The following is a 17,791-nucleotide window of genomic DNA, read 5'->3' as shown; positions in this document are numbered from 1 at the left end:
CGCCCCATCCCGCCCGGCTCCGCACCCCAGGCCCAGCCCCGCGCCCCCCCCGCGCCCACCTTGCAGGCGGAGAACACCCCCAGCTTCTCCAGCTTCTTGCCGCGGGGGAAGCCGCGCACCTGCGCCTTGCGTTGACTCGCCCGCTGCTGCTGGCTGAGCCCGGGCCGGGCCGGATCGCTGGACCCTGCCCCTCCCGCCGCTCCGGGAGCCGCCCCGGTCCCGCTCCCGGTTCCCCCGCTCGGCGCCGCCGCCGTCCCGGGAGCCGGCGGGGGTCTCCCGGGCTGCGCGGCCTCCGGCTCCGCCATGCCGGGCCCGGCGTGCGCTCCGAGCGCACTGCGCCTGCGCGCCGGGCACGCCGGGACCGGTAGTCCGGAGACGAACGGGGGTGGCCCCCGGGCTCCCGGGACGGCGGGGCCGGGACTCCCGGGGCGGCGGTGGCGGAGGGGATCCGCTCCCGCCCGGGGCTGCGGGCTCCGTGTCCCGGCGCCCGAGAAGCGAAGCCGGGGCCGAACGCGGCCCCATAGCCTCGAGGGTTCGGGCCGGGCCCGGTAACGCGGGGCCGCTCCCGGCCGGGCGCCGAGCGAGGGGAGCCCGGGGCCGGTGCCCGGTGCCCGGGGTCGCGGTGGCGGGCGCTGAGCGCCCTGCGCTGCGCTGCCAAATATGGAGTTTGGCCACGCCCCGCTCCCCGCCCACTCCGCTTAATGCTGAGCGAGGCCACGCCCATATTCCCCATAAACGGATGAGGCCCCGCCTCTCGACGGTAGTCGTCGGTGAGGTCACGCCCATCGAGCGAGCCACGCCTCCTTCGCCGAATATGGGGCGTGGCCCCGCCCCGTCAACGTAGTATATATAAGAGAGGGACCGCCCCTATGCCCATATATGGAAAAACACGCCCATATCTCAGTAGGGGGCGTGGCTTGGCGGCTGGAAGGTTCGCGCCAAGCCCGGCGGCGCCTGGAAGGTGCCAGCAATGGCGCGGGGGGGGGCACGGGGCACGGCTCGGACTGGCCCGGCCCGGACTGGCCCGGCCCGGCCCGGCTCGGCTCGGCTCGGCTCGGCTCGGCTCGGCTGCCACGGCTCCAGCCCCGAGATCCCAGGGCTGTGTCCCCCCAGAGTGCTGGGGCACCCAAGGGTGCTGCCGCCTGGGCTGCAGGGGGGCTGCTCGGGGCCACGCAGGGGACGGACCCCCCCCCCAGCCGCCCTCCTCCCACTAAGGGGAAGGGGAGGCCACGGGCGTGCCCCCGGCTGCACGGCCCCGGCTCCTTTACCCTCACTGCGTGGGCATGGCGAGGAGCAGAGCGAGGCAGGGGGGGCAGGAAATTCATCAACTCCCAAACCACGTGTGTAAAAGTCAAAAATATTTATTAAATATATATTAAATATCAAAAAAATCCACGCGTTTTGGCCAGACACGCCCCCCTCACCCACGATGGGCCGGCACGGCCCCGCTCTGCGGCCGGCGGCTGCCCCAGCAGCCGGGCTCAGCCCGGCCCCGCGGCGCTCCCCATCACGCCTTGGCCCTCTCGGTTCCGTCGTCCGCGCCTGTCGCCGGCTGTGCCACCGCCGGTGGCATCTGGATGGGCACGTTCCTCTCCGGGGCAGCCGGCAGGGCCAGCCGGGGGGCTTCGATGCGGAGCTGCCCCTCCTTGGACAGGGAGCAGGTCAGGGCCTCGGCATCCACCTCCTCGGGCACGTCCCACTCACGCTTCAGCACCTCGTACTTGTAGGAGAAGGAGCCCTTCTCGTCTGTGCTCTGCGTCTCCTTCTGCCCCACCAGCACCACCTTCCTGCCCACCACCTTCACCGACAGCTGCTCGGGGGCGAAGTCCTTCACGTCCTGGCAGACGGAGAAACCCTCCCCGGAGCCCTGGGTCAGGGCTGCGCTGGCGCTCGGGGCTCGCTCGGCGGCGATGCTGGCACGGCCGGGGCTGCTCCCGCTGCTCAGGAGCTGCTCGAAGCTGCTCATGAACTGCCGAGCCCTCTCCATTTCCATCCGTATTTCTCTCTCCAGCTCAGCGAAGAGGGTGCCTGGATGCGGCCAGAGGGTGCGGACGGGTCCCAGCCATGGGAATAGGGACCCGGAGGCGGGTGGCATGAAGTGCAGGCGGCAAAGCATCTCCGCTGCGGTGCTGTGCTGCGTCTGAAGCTCTGCGCAGGGGCTGGAGCGGTGCTGGGCTGGGGCTGGGACGCGCGGGTTTTATCCTCGCCTCCCCAGGGGTGTGCCCCTTCCAGAACGCTCTCTCCCCACGCACCCTCCCGGAGCCATCGCCTATTTTTGAGAGGCTGATTAGCCGGCAGCCGAAATAGCAGCGCCTGCTTCTGGGGACGAGTCACCCGCCGCAAATAGGGCGCTGCGGTCAGCGCCGGGGGCTCAGGTTTCTGCAGAGCCACCGTGATGCAGCACACGGGACCGCTGGTCCCGGGGACTGGGGGGGGGCAAGCAAAGCCCTCCCCATGGCCCCGTGCTACAGCACGAGTTATGTTGTGCTCGCTTCAGCAAGCGGGACGGTCCCACCCCCTAAGGCTACGTGTCCATGCGTCACCGCTGCCGGGCACCTCTCGCACTTTCCAGCCCCCCCCAGTGCTCGGGACGCCCGTACCAGCCCCCCAATACGGTGCCTGTGCACCCTGCCTGCCGGGGGGGGGGGTCTTGTGGCTTGCTTTGCTGTCACCTAGGGGTCCCAGGGTGGGCAACTCTCCCCCCGTGCACGGGATATGGGGTTGCTGGGGGTCCTGTGAGTGGGGTGGGGGGGCAGCAAAGGCGAGGAATGGGCCACGGTGAGGGGAGAGAGAGGCAGCGAGGAGAGGAGCCCAGCCCCGCTCCCTGCCTGGGAAACAGAAAGGCCACAGATTTTTGGCAGGGGTGGCTCAGGCATCCCGTTTGGAGGCTGAGGTGATGCTGCTAATTATAATCCAGGAGAGCAGCGCTGCAACAGTAAGCGCGAAGGTATGTTGGCCATGATGTAAGAGGTGCCTCTCCTCTGCGATGAGTAACAAGAATGAGCTGGAACGGGCCAGAAAGAGCTCTTCTCTTCTCCCGAGGGATGACGCCACGCAAGGGACGAGGCCACTCCTCCCGGGAAGGGAAATAAAAGCTGCAGGCGGCGGAGCCGGGGCATAGCGCTCACAGCCTCCTGGAGTGGAAACAGCCTGAGAGCCAGCAGCAGCACCAGCAGCAGCAGCAGCACCAGCAGCGATGCTTTGCCGAATGCACCTCGCTCCGTTCGCCTCCAGCTCCCTGGCCACCCGTCTGGGCACGGTGAAGACCCTCTGGCCGCACGCCGAGACCATCTTCAGCGAGCTGCAGCAGGAGATGGAGAAAGCTCGGCAGTTCATGAGCAGCTTCGAGCAGCTCCTGAGCAGCCAAGGACCCATCGCCGCCGAGCGAGCCCCGAGCGCCGGCGCGGTCGCCACCCAGGGCTCCGGGGAGGGTTTCTCCATCTGCCAGGACGTGAAGAACTTCGCCCCCGAGGAGCTGTCGGTGAAGGTGGTGGGCAGGAAGGTGGTGCTGGTGGGGCAGAAGGAGACGCAGAACGTCGATGAGAAGGGCTCCTTCTCCTACAAGTACGAGGTGCTGAAGCGCGAGTGGGACGTGCCCGAGGAGGTGGACGCCGAGGCCCTGACCTGCTCCCTGTCCAAGGAGGGGCAGCTCCGCATCGAAGCCCCCCGGCTGGCCCTGCCGGCTGCCCCGGAGAGGAACGTGCCCATCCAGGTCAGCCCTGCAGCGCCGCAGCCCGGAGCAGCCTCCGAGAACGGAGCCGCCAGCAAAAGCCAGGCGTGATGGGACCGGACCCGATGGCCCGCACCGGGACCAGAGGAGCCAGCAGCAAGTGTCAGGTTCTAGCCCGGACAAGCTCCATCAGCACTGATGTCATGTTTTTCACTATACTGGAATGTTGTTTTTGTACCCAATAAAAATACTTTTGCATACAACGCGGTTGTGGGTTTTTTTTTTGGGGGGGGGGTGACTGATGGGGAGGCGAGGCGCTGGGCTCAGCTCTCAGTGGATACCCGGAGAGGGAAAAGCCCCTCTGCTCCGGGTGCCTCAGGGCAGCACAAAACGGGGTTGACAGCCAACCCCAAGGGGAGGGATCTGCCAGCACCACGCAGCTCAGGATGGGGTGAGATCAGCCCTGTTCTCCTGTACTGCCAGGGCGCTGCCTTCACCCCCTGCCCACACTGCTGCCAGCACCTGCACCAGCTCTGTAGCCCTCCCACCCCTGAATAATGCCACTAAATAGGAAGCTGACCATGCTGGAGGACCTGTTTAGGAATAGGCTGTCCCCATTACAGCCAGTTTTCCCCCAGACAGCTTGGCGAGGGGGCTGCGGGAGATGCCGGCAGCAGGGAGGGTGAAGCACAGCGTGCCACCGCCACGGGACTTGTGGCCAGGCCCGGGCAGGCAGCAGGCGTGCAGGCAGGCACGTCTGATTGTGCCAAGGCTGCTCGGAGCTCAGACAGCCCTTCCCCATGGCAGCACAGTGCCAGGGGCACAGAGCCTCTGCAGAGCACAGCCCCTGCCCCAAACCCCAGCCCGTTACAGCCAAACTGCCCAGGCCGGGGCAGCAGCAAACCCCTTGGTGTGTGCCCGCTCCTTTGGGGAGGTGGGAGCCCAGGAGGCATGGAAGGAGCCAGAAACGAAGCCCCATCAACCAAGAAGGCTCATACGAGAAGCCAGCAGATGGCAACAGCACCTTGCTTTGTGTTCACAGGACTGTCAGAGGTGGGAGCGGGGATGCTCCTGCCCGACGGGTCCTGCTTTTGGGGAATCCAGCAGCACAGGTACCTGCTTTTGGGGAATCCAGCAGTGCGGGTACGAACCACGCTGAAAGCGATGGGATCTCAGACATGCCCCAAGGGTTCTGAGCTCCTCCAGCAGACGAGCAGCCAGGCTCCAGCGCAGGGGATGGAAATGAGCAGCACCCAAGGCAGCAGGTGAGGGTCCCAGTTGTGGTTTTCGCAGCCCACACACCGCAGGCAGCCTCTGCTCTGGCCACGTATTGGAGCCTGGTCACTGCACTGCTCCAGACCTTTCCCCGTCCCGCAGATGATGGGCTGCAGACTCACACCCAAGAAGCTTTGAAGGAAATCCAGCAGGAGCAGAGCGTGCCAAGACCTTGGACATGGGACGAAGCCCACAGCTGTGGCTGCTGGCACAGAACATTTGCAGCTACCCAGCAGAGCTCTCAGCCCCAAGGCTGCAAGCCAAGGGCAGGTCCTGCCCAGGGCCATCAGGCAGCTGACCGTAGCCACGCTTCCTCAGAGCTTCTGCTGCACAAACACACCCCGCTGATAGCAGCAGGCTCAAGCACAGGCACAGCACAGCCTTTGTGCTCCCACAAGCACCTGGCCGAGCCAGCCAAGCAGAGCTGCAAGGGGAAGGGCTGCTCGTCCAAACCGACTCTGCTGATCTCCCCTGGCTTTAAGGATCTCCAAGTCCACCCAGCAGCAACGGGACAGAGCATCTTTCACTGCCACCCTCTACAGAGGGAGGCATTTGCCCACTAACATTGAGCACACTCATCCTAAGCTTGCCCCTCATCCAGGTATGATGTAAGCTCTGAATTCCTCTGCCTGCTGCTCCCCCCAACCTCTTCCCCACCTGGTGCTGTGGTCACCCTCACAGCGTTAGGTGATGAGCAGCTCTCACTGTTTACCTGCAGCTTCCTCGTACGCTGCTGCCCGGAGTACCGCAGGCACCCTGAGCCACCTCCAACCTCCTCAGCAGCAGCAGCAAAGATCTCTCTGGAGCTCCATGCAGGCATTCCTGCCTGAAAAGCTGGAAAGGGGGACTCGAGGAGAAAGTTTAGACTTGAAGAAAGCAGCACACACCTCCCCAGGCAGGGGAGGCCACCCATCCCTTACAGAGCTGTGCCTGGCTGCAGAGCTGGGGGGCAGGCACCCCACAAGAAGCCTAGCCCACCTCAGCCTCCAGCACAGATGTTCCATTCCACTCCCCTTCTGGCTTGGTCAAGAAACATGATCATTGATCGTGGTAGGTTTATAAAAATTTTCTTTTAATCACACGAAACTGAAGTTTGTGATGAAGACTAGGTTGACAGTTCCTCTTAAATACCAGTATGCATAAGACATTGCATTAGGCACTAGGCAGCAGCCAACATCAGTTAGAGTCTGGCAACAGAAGCCGTTTTAATACCTCCCTTCATACTGTGAGGAGTTACAGGCTTTTGCAATACAGAGTTCCCACTGACAGGTTAGCTGAGGTTTCCCCCACCCCACCTCTGTACATCAGTAAACCATGTGTATTCACACTAGAGTAGGGTTAACATTAGTGGCATCACAACCATCAAAAAAAAAAAGGACAAGTTTTCTATACAAGATCTTTGCAAAAGTTGCAAGAGGATTAGTGCATTACGACAGAACCAGAGATAGAAAAGAGTTGGCATGCTAGAGTCCAACACAAATAAAGACAACAGGCAGCTAGTTGTATGTACTATATTGACAAGATACTGATTGGTTACATGAAGAAACATACAATACAAAATACAGAAGAAACCAGTTTTGCTTCCCTCTGCCCCACCCCAAAATACTCATCATTGATTTGGTCAACAAGTGGCCGAAGAGCCAGAGTTTGTCACTATAATGCTACAGTTTAGTGGTTGTTCTAGGCATATCGTACTGGTATTGGCCTTAGCTTTCACACGTGGGTAATTTGAACCAAGGTTGTCTAGTCTCAATATCCCTTTGTTTCCAACAGTGAACTACAGTACTGTGGGACCTGGGTGCTGCTGGCCCTCACCCGTGGGAAGGGGTGAGCTGGCTGGGCAGACACCGGGTCGTGCATCCACCACCACCAGGAAGAGGGAAGAGAAGTTCATATATTAAAAAAGTGACTTAAGACTTAGAATTTAATTAGTATTTGTACAGAAAGGTGCAGGTGGAAGAACTCCCCTCCAGCCTATGATCAGAAAGGGATGGAGAAATCACAGCAGCCACCAGCAGTGGCCGCTCTACGGTAAGTGCGATTGTTAGCATGGATTCCAGTCACGTCCTTCAAGGGCTCCGGCGGGTGGGATCGGCTGCTCAATTGCTGCAGCACTGGCTCCTGCTGGGCTGACTGCTCTCCTGAAGGTCCACCACCCGATTCCTGCCCGGACCACCCGGAGCATTCTGCGGTTCATTTTTTGGCAGTTTCTTGGCTAGAAAGAAGCAAGACATTAGTAGGCTCCTCTATAAAGAGACATCTCCTCCCCGCTGCAGACCACAAGCTGGGCTCAGCCTGCTTTGACCCAAGCCTCTGCCTCTTATGAAGTCCAGGACTGGACACTGGTGACAGCAGAAACACGTGAAACAAACCCACTTTTAGTTTTAGCTGTCAGTTCTGCTCCATCCTTACTCACTACAGACAAATGCAGAGCACAAACAGGGCTTGCAGAGCAAAGGCTCCAAGCACTTGGGACTGCCTGAGTGACCGTATATGAACATCTACCCAACTGGTCACATCCTCCAGTAAGATCCTCCCGAAGCTGGCTGACCCAGGAGCTCCCGTGGTTTCCAGGGGGCTGCTGGTGCTCAGAGCTACCCCAGACATCTTTTCCAGATGAACTGTTACCTATCGCCATGAAGATTTCATTCACATTCATCGCTGTCTTCGCCGACGTCTCCATGAACAGCAAGCTGTTGTCATCTGCATATGTTTGTGCATCCTAGAAACAATCACATTAGAGTGGTAAAGGCATCCTACCAGGAGGAGGCCCGAGCAGGCCTCACACGCTTCACTTGGTGGCAAACTGAAGGCAGCCTCTGCCCCAAGGCCACATGTTCCCACCCCGGCCCCGAGCCCTCCCTGGCCAGGACAGCTGGGAGACGCACACCGTCGACCAGACAGCACGGCTGGTGTCCCCCCAGCAGAGCCAGGGCACAGCAGCACAGGCTGTTTGTGGACACAGCACGTCTCGAGCAACAAAGCACCTTGGACTTCGGTTGGCGGGGAGCGTAACGGACGCCGTAACGCACTGCGAGCGGTCTTGTGCAGAGGACTGGGAGATAAGAGCTATTAGGAAGCCTGCCTTAGACAATCTGAGCTAAGAGCTCAGGTGATGACTGGAAAACAAGCTTCAGGTGTCTGTTAGGTAAGGGGCACTATTTCATCCAGAGCTGTCTTCAGTAATGTGTAACCAGGGCAGCAGCAGGGACTGAAAACACAGGCTCGTGTCCTACGGGCCTTTGTAATTCATCAATTTATAGTTGTTACCAACGAGAGCTACAAGGGCTCTGAAAGTGCACGGAGAAGGCAAGCTAAAATTCCCTTCCAGGGGCATCCTTGGGGTTTAGTAGCATGAATCTCAAATTTCACCATTTCCCTCAAAGCACTTTGGACACAGACACCAAGTCCCCAGCTGATTAAAAGCTGCTTTCCTGTCCGCTCAGGGAGCGACTGAACCAGATCCCCACTTACCTGGAAGTCCACGGCTCTCTTGGTAGCAAGGTCTGCCTTATTTCCTGCTAGTGCAATTACAATATTGGGGCTAGCCTGCCTCTGCAACTCTTTCACCCAGTTCTTGGCTCGTACAAATGTGTCCTGGAAGCAAACAGGAGGCAGTCAGGAAGGGCAGCCTCTTATTAATGCACAGCGGAGATATGTTTAGAACAAGTCTTTCCTGTAAGAAGCATTCTGCCTCTACAGCACTTTGTAGCAGGATCCTTTATCAGCTCAGCCTTGGTCAGAACCGAGGAAGAGGCTGTTTTCACAAAAAAGCTCAGCGCCTGCAGGCTAGCATTGCCAGGGACCCTAAACCCAACGCTCCCGGGGGGGGCAAGAAGCAGCAGGTACGGATGTAGATGCCTCATGCCAATAAACAGGCAGGGCCCTGGTGCAGTACTCACTGTGTTGGTGATGTCGTAGACAACAATGGCTGCCTGGGCCCCTCGGTAATACATGGGTGCCAGGCTGTGATACCGTTCCTGCCCTGCCGTATCCCAGATTTCAAACTTCACCGTTGTGTCATCCAGACAGACCGTCTGCGTTAGGAAGGCAGCTGAAAGAAAAGGGCTGTGTCTGCCTCACCTCCAGCTGGAGAGCCCCTGCAGCGAGGGCCAGCAGCTCCGAGCAGTTCTGCTTTTGCACGGGAGCTGGCAGAAGCCCCAGGCGGGCCAGCGCAGTGCCTCTCGCCGTGGAAGTTGCAGCTCTGCTGAATTAATCGAGCTAATTGCACGCAGGAACCCAAGGGCCATCGAGCAGCGAGCTGCCACCAGGAAGGTGGCTCCGAGAGCCCGGCAAGCAGCAGCCAGCTGAACGCCAGCGCTGCTCCTCCTTCCCCAGCAGCCAGCACTCAGATCACACGGCGCTGCTCCAACATCCCCAGGATTAGCTTCGGAGAGCACCCCGTGCCGAAGCACTGAAGTCAGCCCAGTTACACGGCGCTCCCCAGTTTAGGAGCTGGTCATTCTCCAGTTCCAGTGAGCACAATACCACGCTGTCATTCCAGTTGTAACACAACCAGGCTCGGACACAGATTAAAAGACACCAGACCGCCCACATGGCCCCCTGCAGCAGAGCTTTAAGCCCTGCCTGCCCATAAGCTCTACTTGTAGCCCTACGTACCCCCTGCATGGGTTACTACAGGGTTACTACAGACCGAGCCTTCTCATCGCACACCTCCTCACATCACTGCCCAGGGAGCTGGGCACTGCCTGACCTTTCACTGGTGACACCACGCTAATGATTTTAAGCTGAAGAGCTACCAGACCTGAAAGAGCAGTGGAATTAGTTTACAGTATCAGGCTAGAAACCACCCTGAAAACCCAGCTCCTCAGCTGAAAACATAATTAAGGGCTATAAACCAAGTTGAAGGCCTTGGTTCTAATTAGGAGGAGGAATTCAAGTACTGGGAGTAAAGACACCTCAGAGGCAGAGCACTCTTGGTTGCCATAGCACCATTCTCTAATGCACCAGTCCTCACACTACCAAGCCGCAGATCAAGAGTTAAATTTATTAGCTCCTTGACTATTTATAGCAAAAAAAAACAGAGTGAAGTAGCCACTACTACTTCTGATACCCCGGGCTGCATTAGTGGGGCCAGCACCTTGTAACCACGGCCATTTGGAGCACTCACCTCCAATCGTGCTCTCCTGGTACTCATGGAACTGCCCCTTGACGAAGCGCAGAACGAGGCTGGATTTCCCCACTGCTGACTCTCCTAAGAGAACAAGTTTGAACTGGCAGATTTTGTTCCCGGCGGCTGGTCCATTCGGTCGAGCAGCTCCACCTCGACCTGCCATCGTGGTCTAAGTGCAGGAGTGCCAAGAGTTAAGGATGCTGCAGGTCGCGCGTTGGATCCACCTGGAGGCAGGTTGCAACTGGAAGAGGAGGTCAGAGTTAGCGACACGCTCAGGAGCGGCCCTACCAGCTCCAGGGGGGTGGTTTCGACCCGCAGCCACCACCAGCACAGGCAGCTGCGGGCTCCTTCCCCCCCGTGGAAGGCTATCAGCTGCAGGCACCGCAGCACGTCGGGTAGTTTCCATCCATCAGCAGCTCCTGCAGCAGGATCTGAGGTTGTCTGAGCCCCCTCAGAGAGGGGATATGGTAACCCAGCCTTTCCTCCCCGCTGCGCGATGCGCCACACACCTTGCTAGGGCGAGGCAAGCAGCCATCAGCCAGGATGCCAGGCAGCTTACTAGAGCTTTGTCTGCTAACACAATCACTCGGTTCACGCAGGGAACCGCAGCTGACCTTTAACTCCCTCCTCCTCTCCCGGGTTCACAAGATAGCAGCCTCACACCATCAATGGTGTTCAGATGCCCTCCGTAAGCCCTAACGGGAAGCAGCACTGGCTGCCAGCCCTCCAGATCACAGGAGGGTCAAAAGTTTGTACATTCAGTGTCAGCTTAAAGGCCCTTTCTACTACTTAGAGGCCCGTAGCTATTAAACCCTGCCTCCGAGAGCACTCCTAAGGCAGCCTCGAGGCAGTGCACAGGACCCCTGCAGCAGGGGGGACGTGGCAGAAGCCGTGGCCTGGGCACAGGCTGCGCCCAGACAGCAAGCAGCTACTCCCATCCCTGCTGCGGACGGGTCCTTATCACCAAACGACGTCTAGACAGACTTATCTGAGTGCAGGGGCAACACCTACACGCGATGCAACGGCACCGAGGCTCCGGTGCTGTGCAGGAGCGCAGCAGCACTGCAAGCAGCGGCCAGGCTGGCGTACGGGCGGTTCACCTCCGTGCCCACCCCGGGCGTTTCGCTGCTATCAGCTGTTATCAGCTTGCTGCTGAGGACAGGAATACTCCGGGAGCGCACGGTGACATGGATTCAGGCAGATTTCCTGTACCCATCACTACTCCCACTTCCTGTCACTGACAAAGTGCTGCAACTGATTGCATCTGCTCCGGATCACCGCCTTCCTTCAGCTCCCGGAGCCCAAGCTTCTCAAAGACAACTGCAGAAAAAAGCCCCCAGAAGACAGTTTCTCCTCTCATCAAGTTCTGAGCACGTCCCCAAGGAGACGCTTTCTCTGCCTAGAGCGAATCCAGCATTTAGCCAGCAAACACCCAACGCCTGCGAAGGGGAAGCTTAAAGCAAGTTAAACTGGGGCTGAACTGGAAGCGTCTCCTGCAAACTGGGCAGACCAAAGAGCAGACGCCGAGTTTCAGATGCCTGCTTCCAGAGCAAACCCCGCTGGGCTGTGACTGCCAAGAGGCTGTGACCGTCAAGAATTGTGTCTCGAGTTTCAGCTCGGTCCCACAGCTCGAAGGCAGCCTCGAGCCAGCAAATTCAGCCGGAGAGCTCACCCAGGGGGCAGCCCAGCGCCGCAGCTTCCAAGCACCGCAGAACGCTGTGGCTTACGGAGACGTTCGACACGGAGCTGCTCTGATCAGGAGGCGAGTCAGAAGCCTCCTGCTGCACCAGTCCCATCCAACGAAGCGAGAAGGTGGGAAAGAAACCTCGAGGAGCGGCTTTGAGCGCTGTGAGATGTGAGAGGCTGAGCCGTGAAGCCATCGATTGGAGCAGCCTGTCCCGTCCCGGGGCTGAGGCAGCGAAGACACTGAGCATCAGGAAGTCCAGTAACACTTTGGAGTGCAATAAATGCAGAACGCCCCAAAGTTTAAGCCCTGCAGATGCATCTAGAGCGCCACTGTGAGATTTCACTCGCTGGCTGTGAAGTGTGAGAGAATGAACGCGTCCCCTCGCGAGGCGAGGGATGGGTTTAAAGCCACAACCTGCATCCTGCTTCCAGCAGCAAACGTGCCCAGGAGAGGACAGGGCTCATCCGCACAGCCCGGGGCTCGCTGGATGAGGAGCTGTCAGACCTACCTGCAGCTTGAGGAAAAGCCAAATCATCCGGAGGCCAAATCATCTTAGTCCCGTGTGCCTGAGGTGCTGTGACAGACCATTAGCGCGTTTGCTTTTGTAAACGGTTTCTTTTTATTATCCCATTTGTCTGAGAAGCGCTGTTAGGCTCTTATATAAAAGGATTACCATAATGAAAAGGGTCATTAAGCGCAGAGCGGTTCATTAGGAACAGGAAGGAGCACGGCTCCCGATAAACCAGGCACGCCAAGAGCACCTCTGGCAGGCGGCAGCCGGCGGTACCAGTGCGCCCAGTGGCACCAGTGCACCCAGCGCGGCTGGGAGCTGCCGGAGAACAGCGCCGAGCAGCTCAGAGCTGGGTCCCTGCAAGGAAGCCAACCCCTTGTCCACCAAAGGACAAATGTGTTTGGACAGGATGGGAAAGCCTGATAGGAAACAGAAATGAGCAGGGTTGTGTTCTGCTGGACAGTGAAGAAGCAGCGGGGGCCAGGAGCTGCTCGGGGAGCACCCAGGGCCGAGGGGCACACCAGAAGCCCTCCACCTGCACCCACCCGAGGAAGTTTCTGCCTTCTGCAGCTCCTCCTCAGCCTCACGGCTGCAAAGGAACAGCTTCTGCTTGGTTAACCTTGCATTCGTTCCCCAGGGCAGGCCACCAGCAGGCGTGTGAGCTCCGTCACCCTTTCAGCCCAGCCCACAGCACGCTGAGAGCCACGTGAACCATGCCTCAGCTGAGCTCTGACCTCCCGAAACACAATCAGGGTGATTCCTGGAGCAAAACAAGGAAACGAGCCTGCCGACATCCCCAAGTCCAGGCGGGACCTGTATTCCGCTGTGAGGGCTCGAAGGCTCCCGTGAATACCGAATTCAGGATTTGACCGCCCTGGATGAGAAAGCTCACGGCAGCGCTGCTGCGCTCCCAGCCCGCCCAAGAGCGGGAGCGCCTTCCAGAGCTGTTAGGATGAAAGGATCAGCACCTGACCTCATTTCACCTAGCCAGCCCCGTACAAGAAGCCCAGTCCCTACCGGACAATTCTAATCACCCCCCCCTCGTTAACACCTGCACTTCCCAAACCCGCATCTTCCCCGTGATGGGAGCCTTCAGGTGCCAGGAGGTGCAGAACCTGGTTTTCGCCACGTTCACCCCAGCAGCGAAGGCGGCGACGTTTGGAGACTGCTCTGAAGAGCCCAGTTATCCGAGGGCAGCTTCTGCTCCGCAGGAAACGCTTCGCCGGGGATTTGTTGGCTTCGACTCAAAACACTCAAGACAAAAGCCCCAGTGAAATATTTATCTTGTTAAATAGCTGACGGCGTTACATGAATTCCTTGGCACAGGGAGCCCTAAAGGCACCGAGGGCTTTTTGCTTCACCTGCCGCTGAAGGAGCGGCCAGCTCTGCCAGCAGGAGCCTCCTGCCCCCATCCGCCACCTCCAGGCGGGTTTGACGACCCAGATCCTCATTAGATTATATATTAGATATGAGATTATATGCTAATAAACACGAGCAGTCTTCAAAAGCCTCGCTGCGTGAGGGCAGCGCCGCATGGAAGCTGTAAGAGACCCAAAACCAGACCCAGCCCTCCAGAAAGAGCCAGGAAACGGCAAGCGCAGCCCTCAGCCCCGTGCAAGCCAGCTCCGTTTGAATATTTCAGCTTCCGACAGACAGCACGCACTTCCCTCCACGCACAAAGAGCCGGCTCTTGATCGGCGGGGCTGCAATCTAGAGCCTCGGTAACAGCTCCGAATTGGGGAACCAGCCACCGCAGGCGTCAGGAGCGGGGCCGCAGCCCTGAGGTGCGGATTCAGACCCAAACCAGCCCAGACGGCGACGGCAGATCCATTCCTGCGGCTGCCCCGCTGCCAGAAGCTAAGGTCACAACTTCTCCGCAGTCTCTTGCCCCAAAGACTTAAGTGCACTCCTTTCAGCTTGGAGGTAATTCGGGTTTCTACGGAAGTTAAAACATTTTTGTTGCTATCTGCAGCCCTGAACGGGCACCGTGAGCCTGTAGCAGCGGCTCCTTTCCCTACACATCTGTTTCCTGACGCCTGCAGAGCCCCGGCCTCCCAGGCAGCCCCAGCAGCCCGCTGCTTTTTTCCGAGCGGCTTTTCAAAAACAGCTTCAGCATCTGGGATTTCAAGGCCACCAGCCCGCAGCTCCTACCCCACGCGACGCAGATGCTGGAAGAACCCAGAGCCAAGGCAGCAGAGCCCGCTCCCCCGCTCCCCGACGTCAGCCGCAGCCCAGCCGCCTCCGAAGCTCAGTTAAAGCCTCCCAGGCAAGAAACTGTAGGCAGCTCTGGACCTGGCTCTCTGGCCTTCGGTTTCTTTTTTAATTAAAAAGACTTTCAGGGTGAGCTCCCCTTCATCCAAGCCTCTGTCCCCAGCAGCAGCCAGCCATCATCTCAGCTCCTGGACCTGAGCAACGTCTCTGGGATCCCCCCTGGATTTCCGCAGGCTCCGGACAGCCGAGCCGCACGGGCTTCAGGCAGCCCCCGCGCAGAGCACGCTAAACATCCCGCAGGGCAAAGTGCGAGCGAACCCCAGCTGCCATTGTCACCTTAAAGCCACCTCAAACACCTTTCGTATCCCCAGCCAGGCACCGAAGCTGCTCGGCCGGCCTAAAGCGGCTCCAGACAAACGTTAACTCTTAATCCCTCCGTCCCCGAGCCCGCAGCTCCGGCGGCATGCGGTTAATTCCTGCAGCACGAGGGCCTGGGAGCACTCAGGTCCCCACCTCGAGCCTCCTTGTAGCCAGTCTGACCCCTTCGGAAGGGTGCCCCAGGCTGAAGTGATTCTTCACCAGGAGTTCCTGACGCCGTCTGACGAGGTGAGGAGACATCGCACCCGCTGGTGCTCCCCTCCGGCCGCAGGTCCCGGTGCTCCCCGGGGAATCAGTGGAGCAGGGAGAGCCGTCACCACGCTGACACCCCAGGGAAGTTCCCCGCCCAACCCAGAGGAGGGTTTGAATCCTGCGACCGCTTCCAGAGCTGCGGCTCGGGCCCGGATAGATCACCGGAGAGACCAGCAGTTAGGGCAGGCTGAGGGGTTGTGCTCCTGGCCCCCTCCTTTTGGGGCTGGGAAAAGAGAAGGGGTAAGGTCTGAGCTCGTGAGGTGACCAGGGGCTCCTAAGAGCCGTGCGAGTGACCTCGGAGCAGCACGATGGGAGAGCCAGGAGCACAAACCTCCGGTCCTGCTTCAGTCAAGCTCTTCCCAGGCCAGCTGCGGGGACAAGGCACTTGGGAGATGCCTTAAAGGGAGCAGAGCCAGGGGTGGCAGCATCCTGCCGAGCGTCAGGAAGGCAGAAGCGGCAGCACACAGCTCTTGGAGGAGTTCCGCATCGCTTTCGGCTCGCAGGAGCTTCTCCCAAGCTGTACGGAGCGAAGCCTCCGCATCCCAAACACGCCCGTGCCCCCCACCACCTCCCTCCCGCTTCCATTTATTCCTGACCCCGCAAGAACCCAGCCCCTCTCCACAGGAGCTGACGCGCTGCTGTTAAAGGCGCCCTCAAGCTCAGCCCGGACGGACACGAAATAGGACCAAACATTTTTAATCCTCCAGGCGAGGCCCTCGTACCTCCTGTGCTCGAGGCCGCCCAGCGCAGCCCCAAGAGGCTCGGCTTGAATTTGACCACAAGCCCGGCAAAAACAAGCCTTCAGACGGCACCTGCTCCGCAAACGAGACAACAAGCTCGTTAACGCAGCGCGGGGAGCCGCCATCCTCGCCGGTGACCTTCGTAATATCTCCTCCGGACCGCGCGGAGATCTCCTGCCTCCAGCAGTCCCTTGTTTGGAGCGCCACCAAAGAAAAGCAAACACGAAAGCCGGGGGGGGTTCTTATCTGTTTGGGTAGGGCTGCTCCAGCAGCTCACTCCCGTGCTTCGGGGGAAGAAAAGCCTTCGTTTTGGGGTTAGACGGAGCGGTTTTCGTCCCCACGCTGTCACCCGCGGCGAGGCCCGCTGCTCCTGGAGTGTTTCCGTAGCGAAACCTCACAGAACTTGCACAAGAGGACTTCAAACCCCGCATCCCAAGGGAAGAAAAGAGCTGACGCTGCCGTTTCTGCATCCTGCCCTCTTTTGAGCACGCTGACCCAAAGGCTCGAGGCTACACCCACTCCGCCAGAAGCGTTCCCATTTCGTTTCCTGCGTCTGAAGGGCCTGGCACCCTGCCCCCGGCCCTCCCAGGAGGAGGCCACCAGCACCCCCGCCGCTCCCTGACTTCCATCCCTCTCCAGAGCCCCCTTTTACCTCGCTCCCTCACCTCTCAGGGGCGAGTCCCTCACCCTAAAAAGGGGCAGGGCCGGAATGGGCCCGTAGCATCCTAGAGGTAAAAGCTGCCTCTGGAGCAGACGTCACCGCGGAACTGCTGTTTGGCCATCCTGCTGAGACCCAGGTCTGAGGGATTTCAGCCCTGAGCAGCGGTCCCTGACCCGAGCGCAGCCTTTCCCAGCCCTACACAGACCCGAGCTTTACCTGCTGGCCTCGCTGAGAGCGCTCACAGCGCCCCGTGGCAGCCTGCTCCCACCAGCCTGAGCTCCTCGCCCTTCTCCACCGCAGCGCTCCCCTTATTAGCCAGCAGAACCAAAAAACGGCCCAAAAAACCTTTCAGAGCCAAGGCAGGCGCGAGTATCAGCGGGATATTCCAAGGGAGCTCGCTCAGCACGGCGTGCTGAGTCCACGGGAGTCAGGAATAGCTCTCTTTGTCTCACCAAGCCTCGCAGCCCTGCCTTTAGGGCCGACTCAGGAGTTGTCATACAGCGCGAAGCAGAGCTGCTGTCACGCCGTAAGCACTTGGAGACTCACCGCACGTAACACTAAGGACAGGAGATGGGAGGTTTTCCCTCTAAGGCTTCCAACAGCCCCCCCCCCGGCACCCTCTCCCCTCTCGTTCCCTCACATGTTTGGAGACTGTCGAGGTCAGGGCTCCAGCAGCCACAGGAAGCAACAAGTTAAAGGGCAGCCAGGACCCGGGGAGCGCCACGTTTGTCACTTGGGCAGAGCGGAGAGGAGCTGGCATCGAGGGGGCAGCGCTCGGGGATCCCCCCAGCATTGCCGGGGATCACTCGAGCAGCACCCACAGGATTTCACAAGCCTGCTGCTCCCCCTCGCACCCACACCGTCAGCCTCAGAGGGTCTCAGAGAAGCAGTAAGGGTTGGAAAAGCGCTCCGAGATCCTCTGGTCCAGCTGCTCCCCTGCTACCAGGATCACCTCATCCCTAAACACCTGGCCCAACCTTTTATCCCACAGCAGGCGAGGCCTCAAGGGGCTGGTGGGGAGCAGCCCGGCCACAGCCCCACACCTGAGGGGGGCTGGGATCCCCTCCAGGGACCCCACACCCGGCCCCACACCTGAAGGGGAGGCTGGGGTCTCCTCCAGGGACCCCACACCCGAACCCCTCCCCAGGGAACCCACCCAGCTTCCTGGTGAGGCCCCACACCCCACCTCGGTGCGGCCCCCATCCCGGGGGTGTGGGGGAAGGCTCAGCCCCCCCAGGGCCCTGCTCAGCACCCCGCCGGCCCCACCTCAGC

The 17,791-nt window shown here is 59.9% G+C and overlaps 4 protein-coding genes and 1 long non-coding RNA gene across 5 annotated transcripts in view; 2 read left to right on the top strand and 3 right to left on the bottom strand.

Annotated features, from left to right (window-relative positions):
• KAT2A (lysine acetyltransferase 2A) overlaps window positions 1–444 on the bottom strand; it is a 6,066-nt gene extending 5,622 nt beyond the window's left edge. The window contains exon 1 of the mRNA XM_035347933.1: window positions 60–444. Coding sequence (XP_035203824.1) covers window positions 60–305 — 246 coding nt within the window. The 5' untranslated portion in view covers window positions 306–444. The remainder of the gene's footprint in view (window positions 1–59) is intronic.
• LOC118178988 overlaps window positions 1–15,185 on the top strand; it is an 18,082-nt gene extending 2,897 nt beyond the window's left edge. Inside the window, exons 2-3 of the long non-coding RNA XR_004756346.1 lie at window positions 2,873–2,879; window positions 15,175–15,185. This is a non-coding gene — a long non-coding RNA (uncharacterized LOC118178988). The remainder of the gene's footprint in view (window positions 1–2,872; window positions 2,880–15,174) is intronic.
• On the bottom strand, window positions 1,415–2,183 carry LOC118178984 (heat shock protein 30C-like). Its single transcript, XM_035347937.1, has one exon. It carries the CDS (start codon window positions 2,114–2,116, stop codon window positions 1,508–1,510), a length of 609 nt encoding a protein of 202 aa, XP_035203828.1. The 5' UTR covers window positions 2,117–2,183; the 3' UTR covers window positions 1,415–1,507.
• Window positions 3,120–3,933, top strand: LOC118178985 (heat shock protein beta-11-like). Its single transcript, XM_035347938.1, has one exon. The coding sequence runs from the start codon at window positions 3,197–3,199 to the stop codon at window positions 3,779–3,781; it is 585 nt and encodes a 194-aa protein (XP_035203829.1). The 5' UTR covers window positions 3,120–3,196; the 3' UTR covers window positions 3,782–3,933.
• RAB5C (RAB5C, member RAS oncogene family) lies at window positions 5,997–10,344 on the bottom strand. Its single transcript, XM_035347936.1, has 5 exons — window positions 10,077–10,344; window positions 8,848–8,999; window positions 8,420–8,542; window positions 7,574–7,667; window positions 5,997–7,160 (listed from the first exon to the last, which is right to left on the bottom strand). The coding sequence occupies exons 1-5, from the start codon at window positions 10,240–10,242 to the stop codon at window positions 7,045–7,047; spliced, it is 651 nt and encodes a 216-aa protein (XP_035203827.1). The 5' UTR covers window positions 10,243–10,344; the 3' UTR covers window positions 5,997–7,044.
• Window positions 15,186–17,791: the final 2,606 nt, after the last annotated feature.

This window comes from Oxyura jamaicensis, chromosome 27, assembly GCF_011077185.1.
Source record: "Oxyura jamaicensis isolate SHBP4307 breed ruddy duck chromosome 27, BPBGC_Ojam_1.0, whole genome shotgun sequence".
Classification (NCBI taxonomy): domain Eukaryota; kingdom Metazoa; phylum Chordata; class Aves; order Anseriformes; family Anatidae; genus Oxyura; species Oxyura jamaicensis.
The sequence above is the reverse complement of the archived record's forward strand: the minus strand, read 5'-3'. Positions and strand labels throughout refer to the sequence as shown.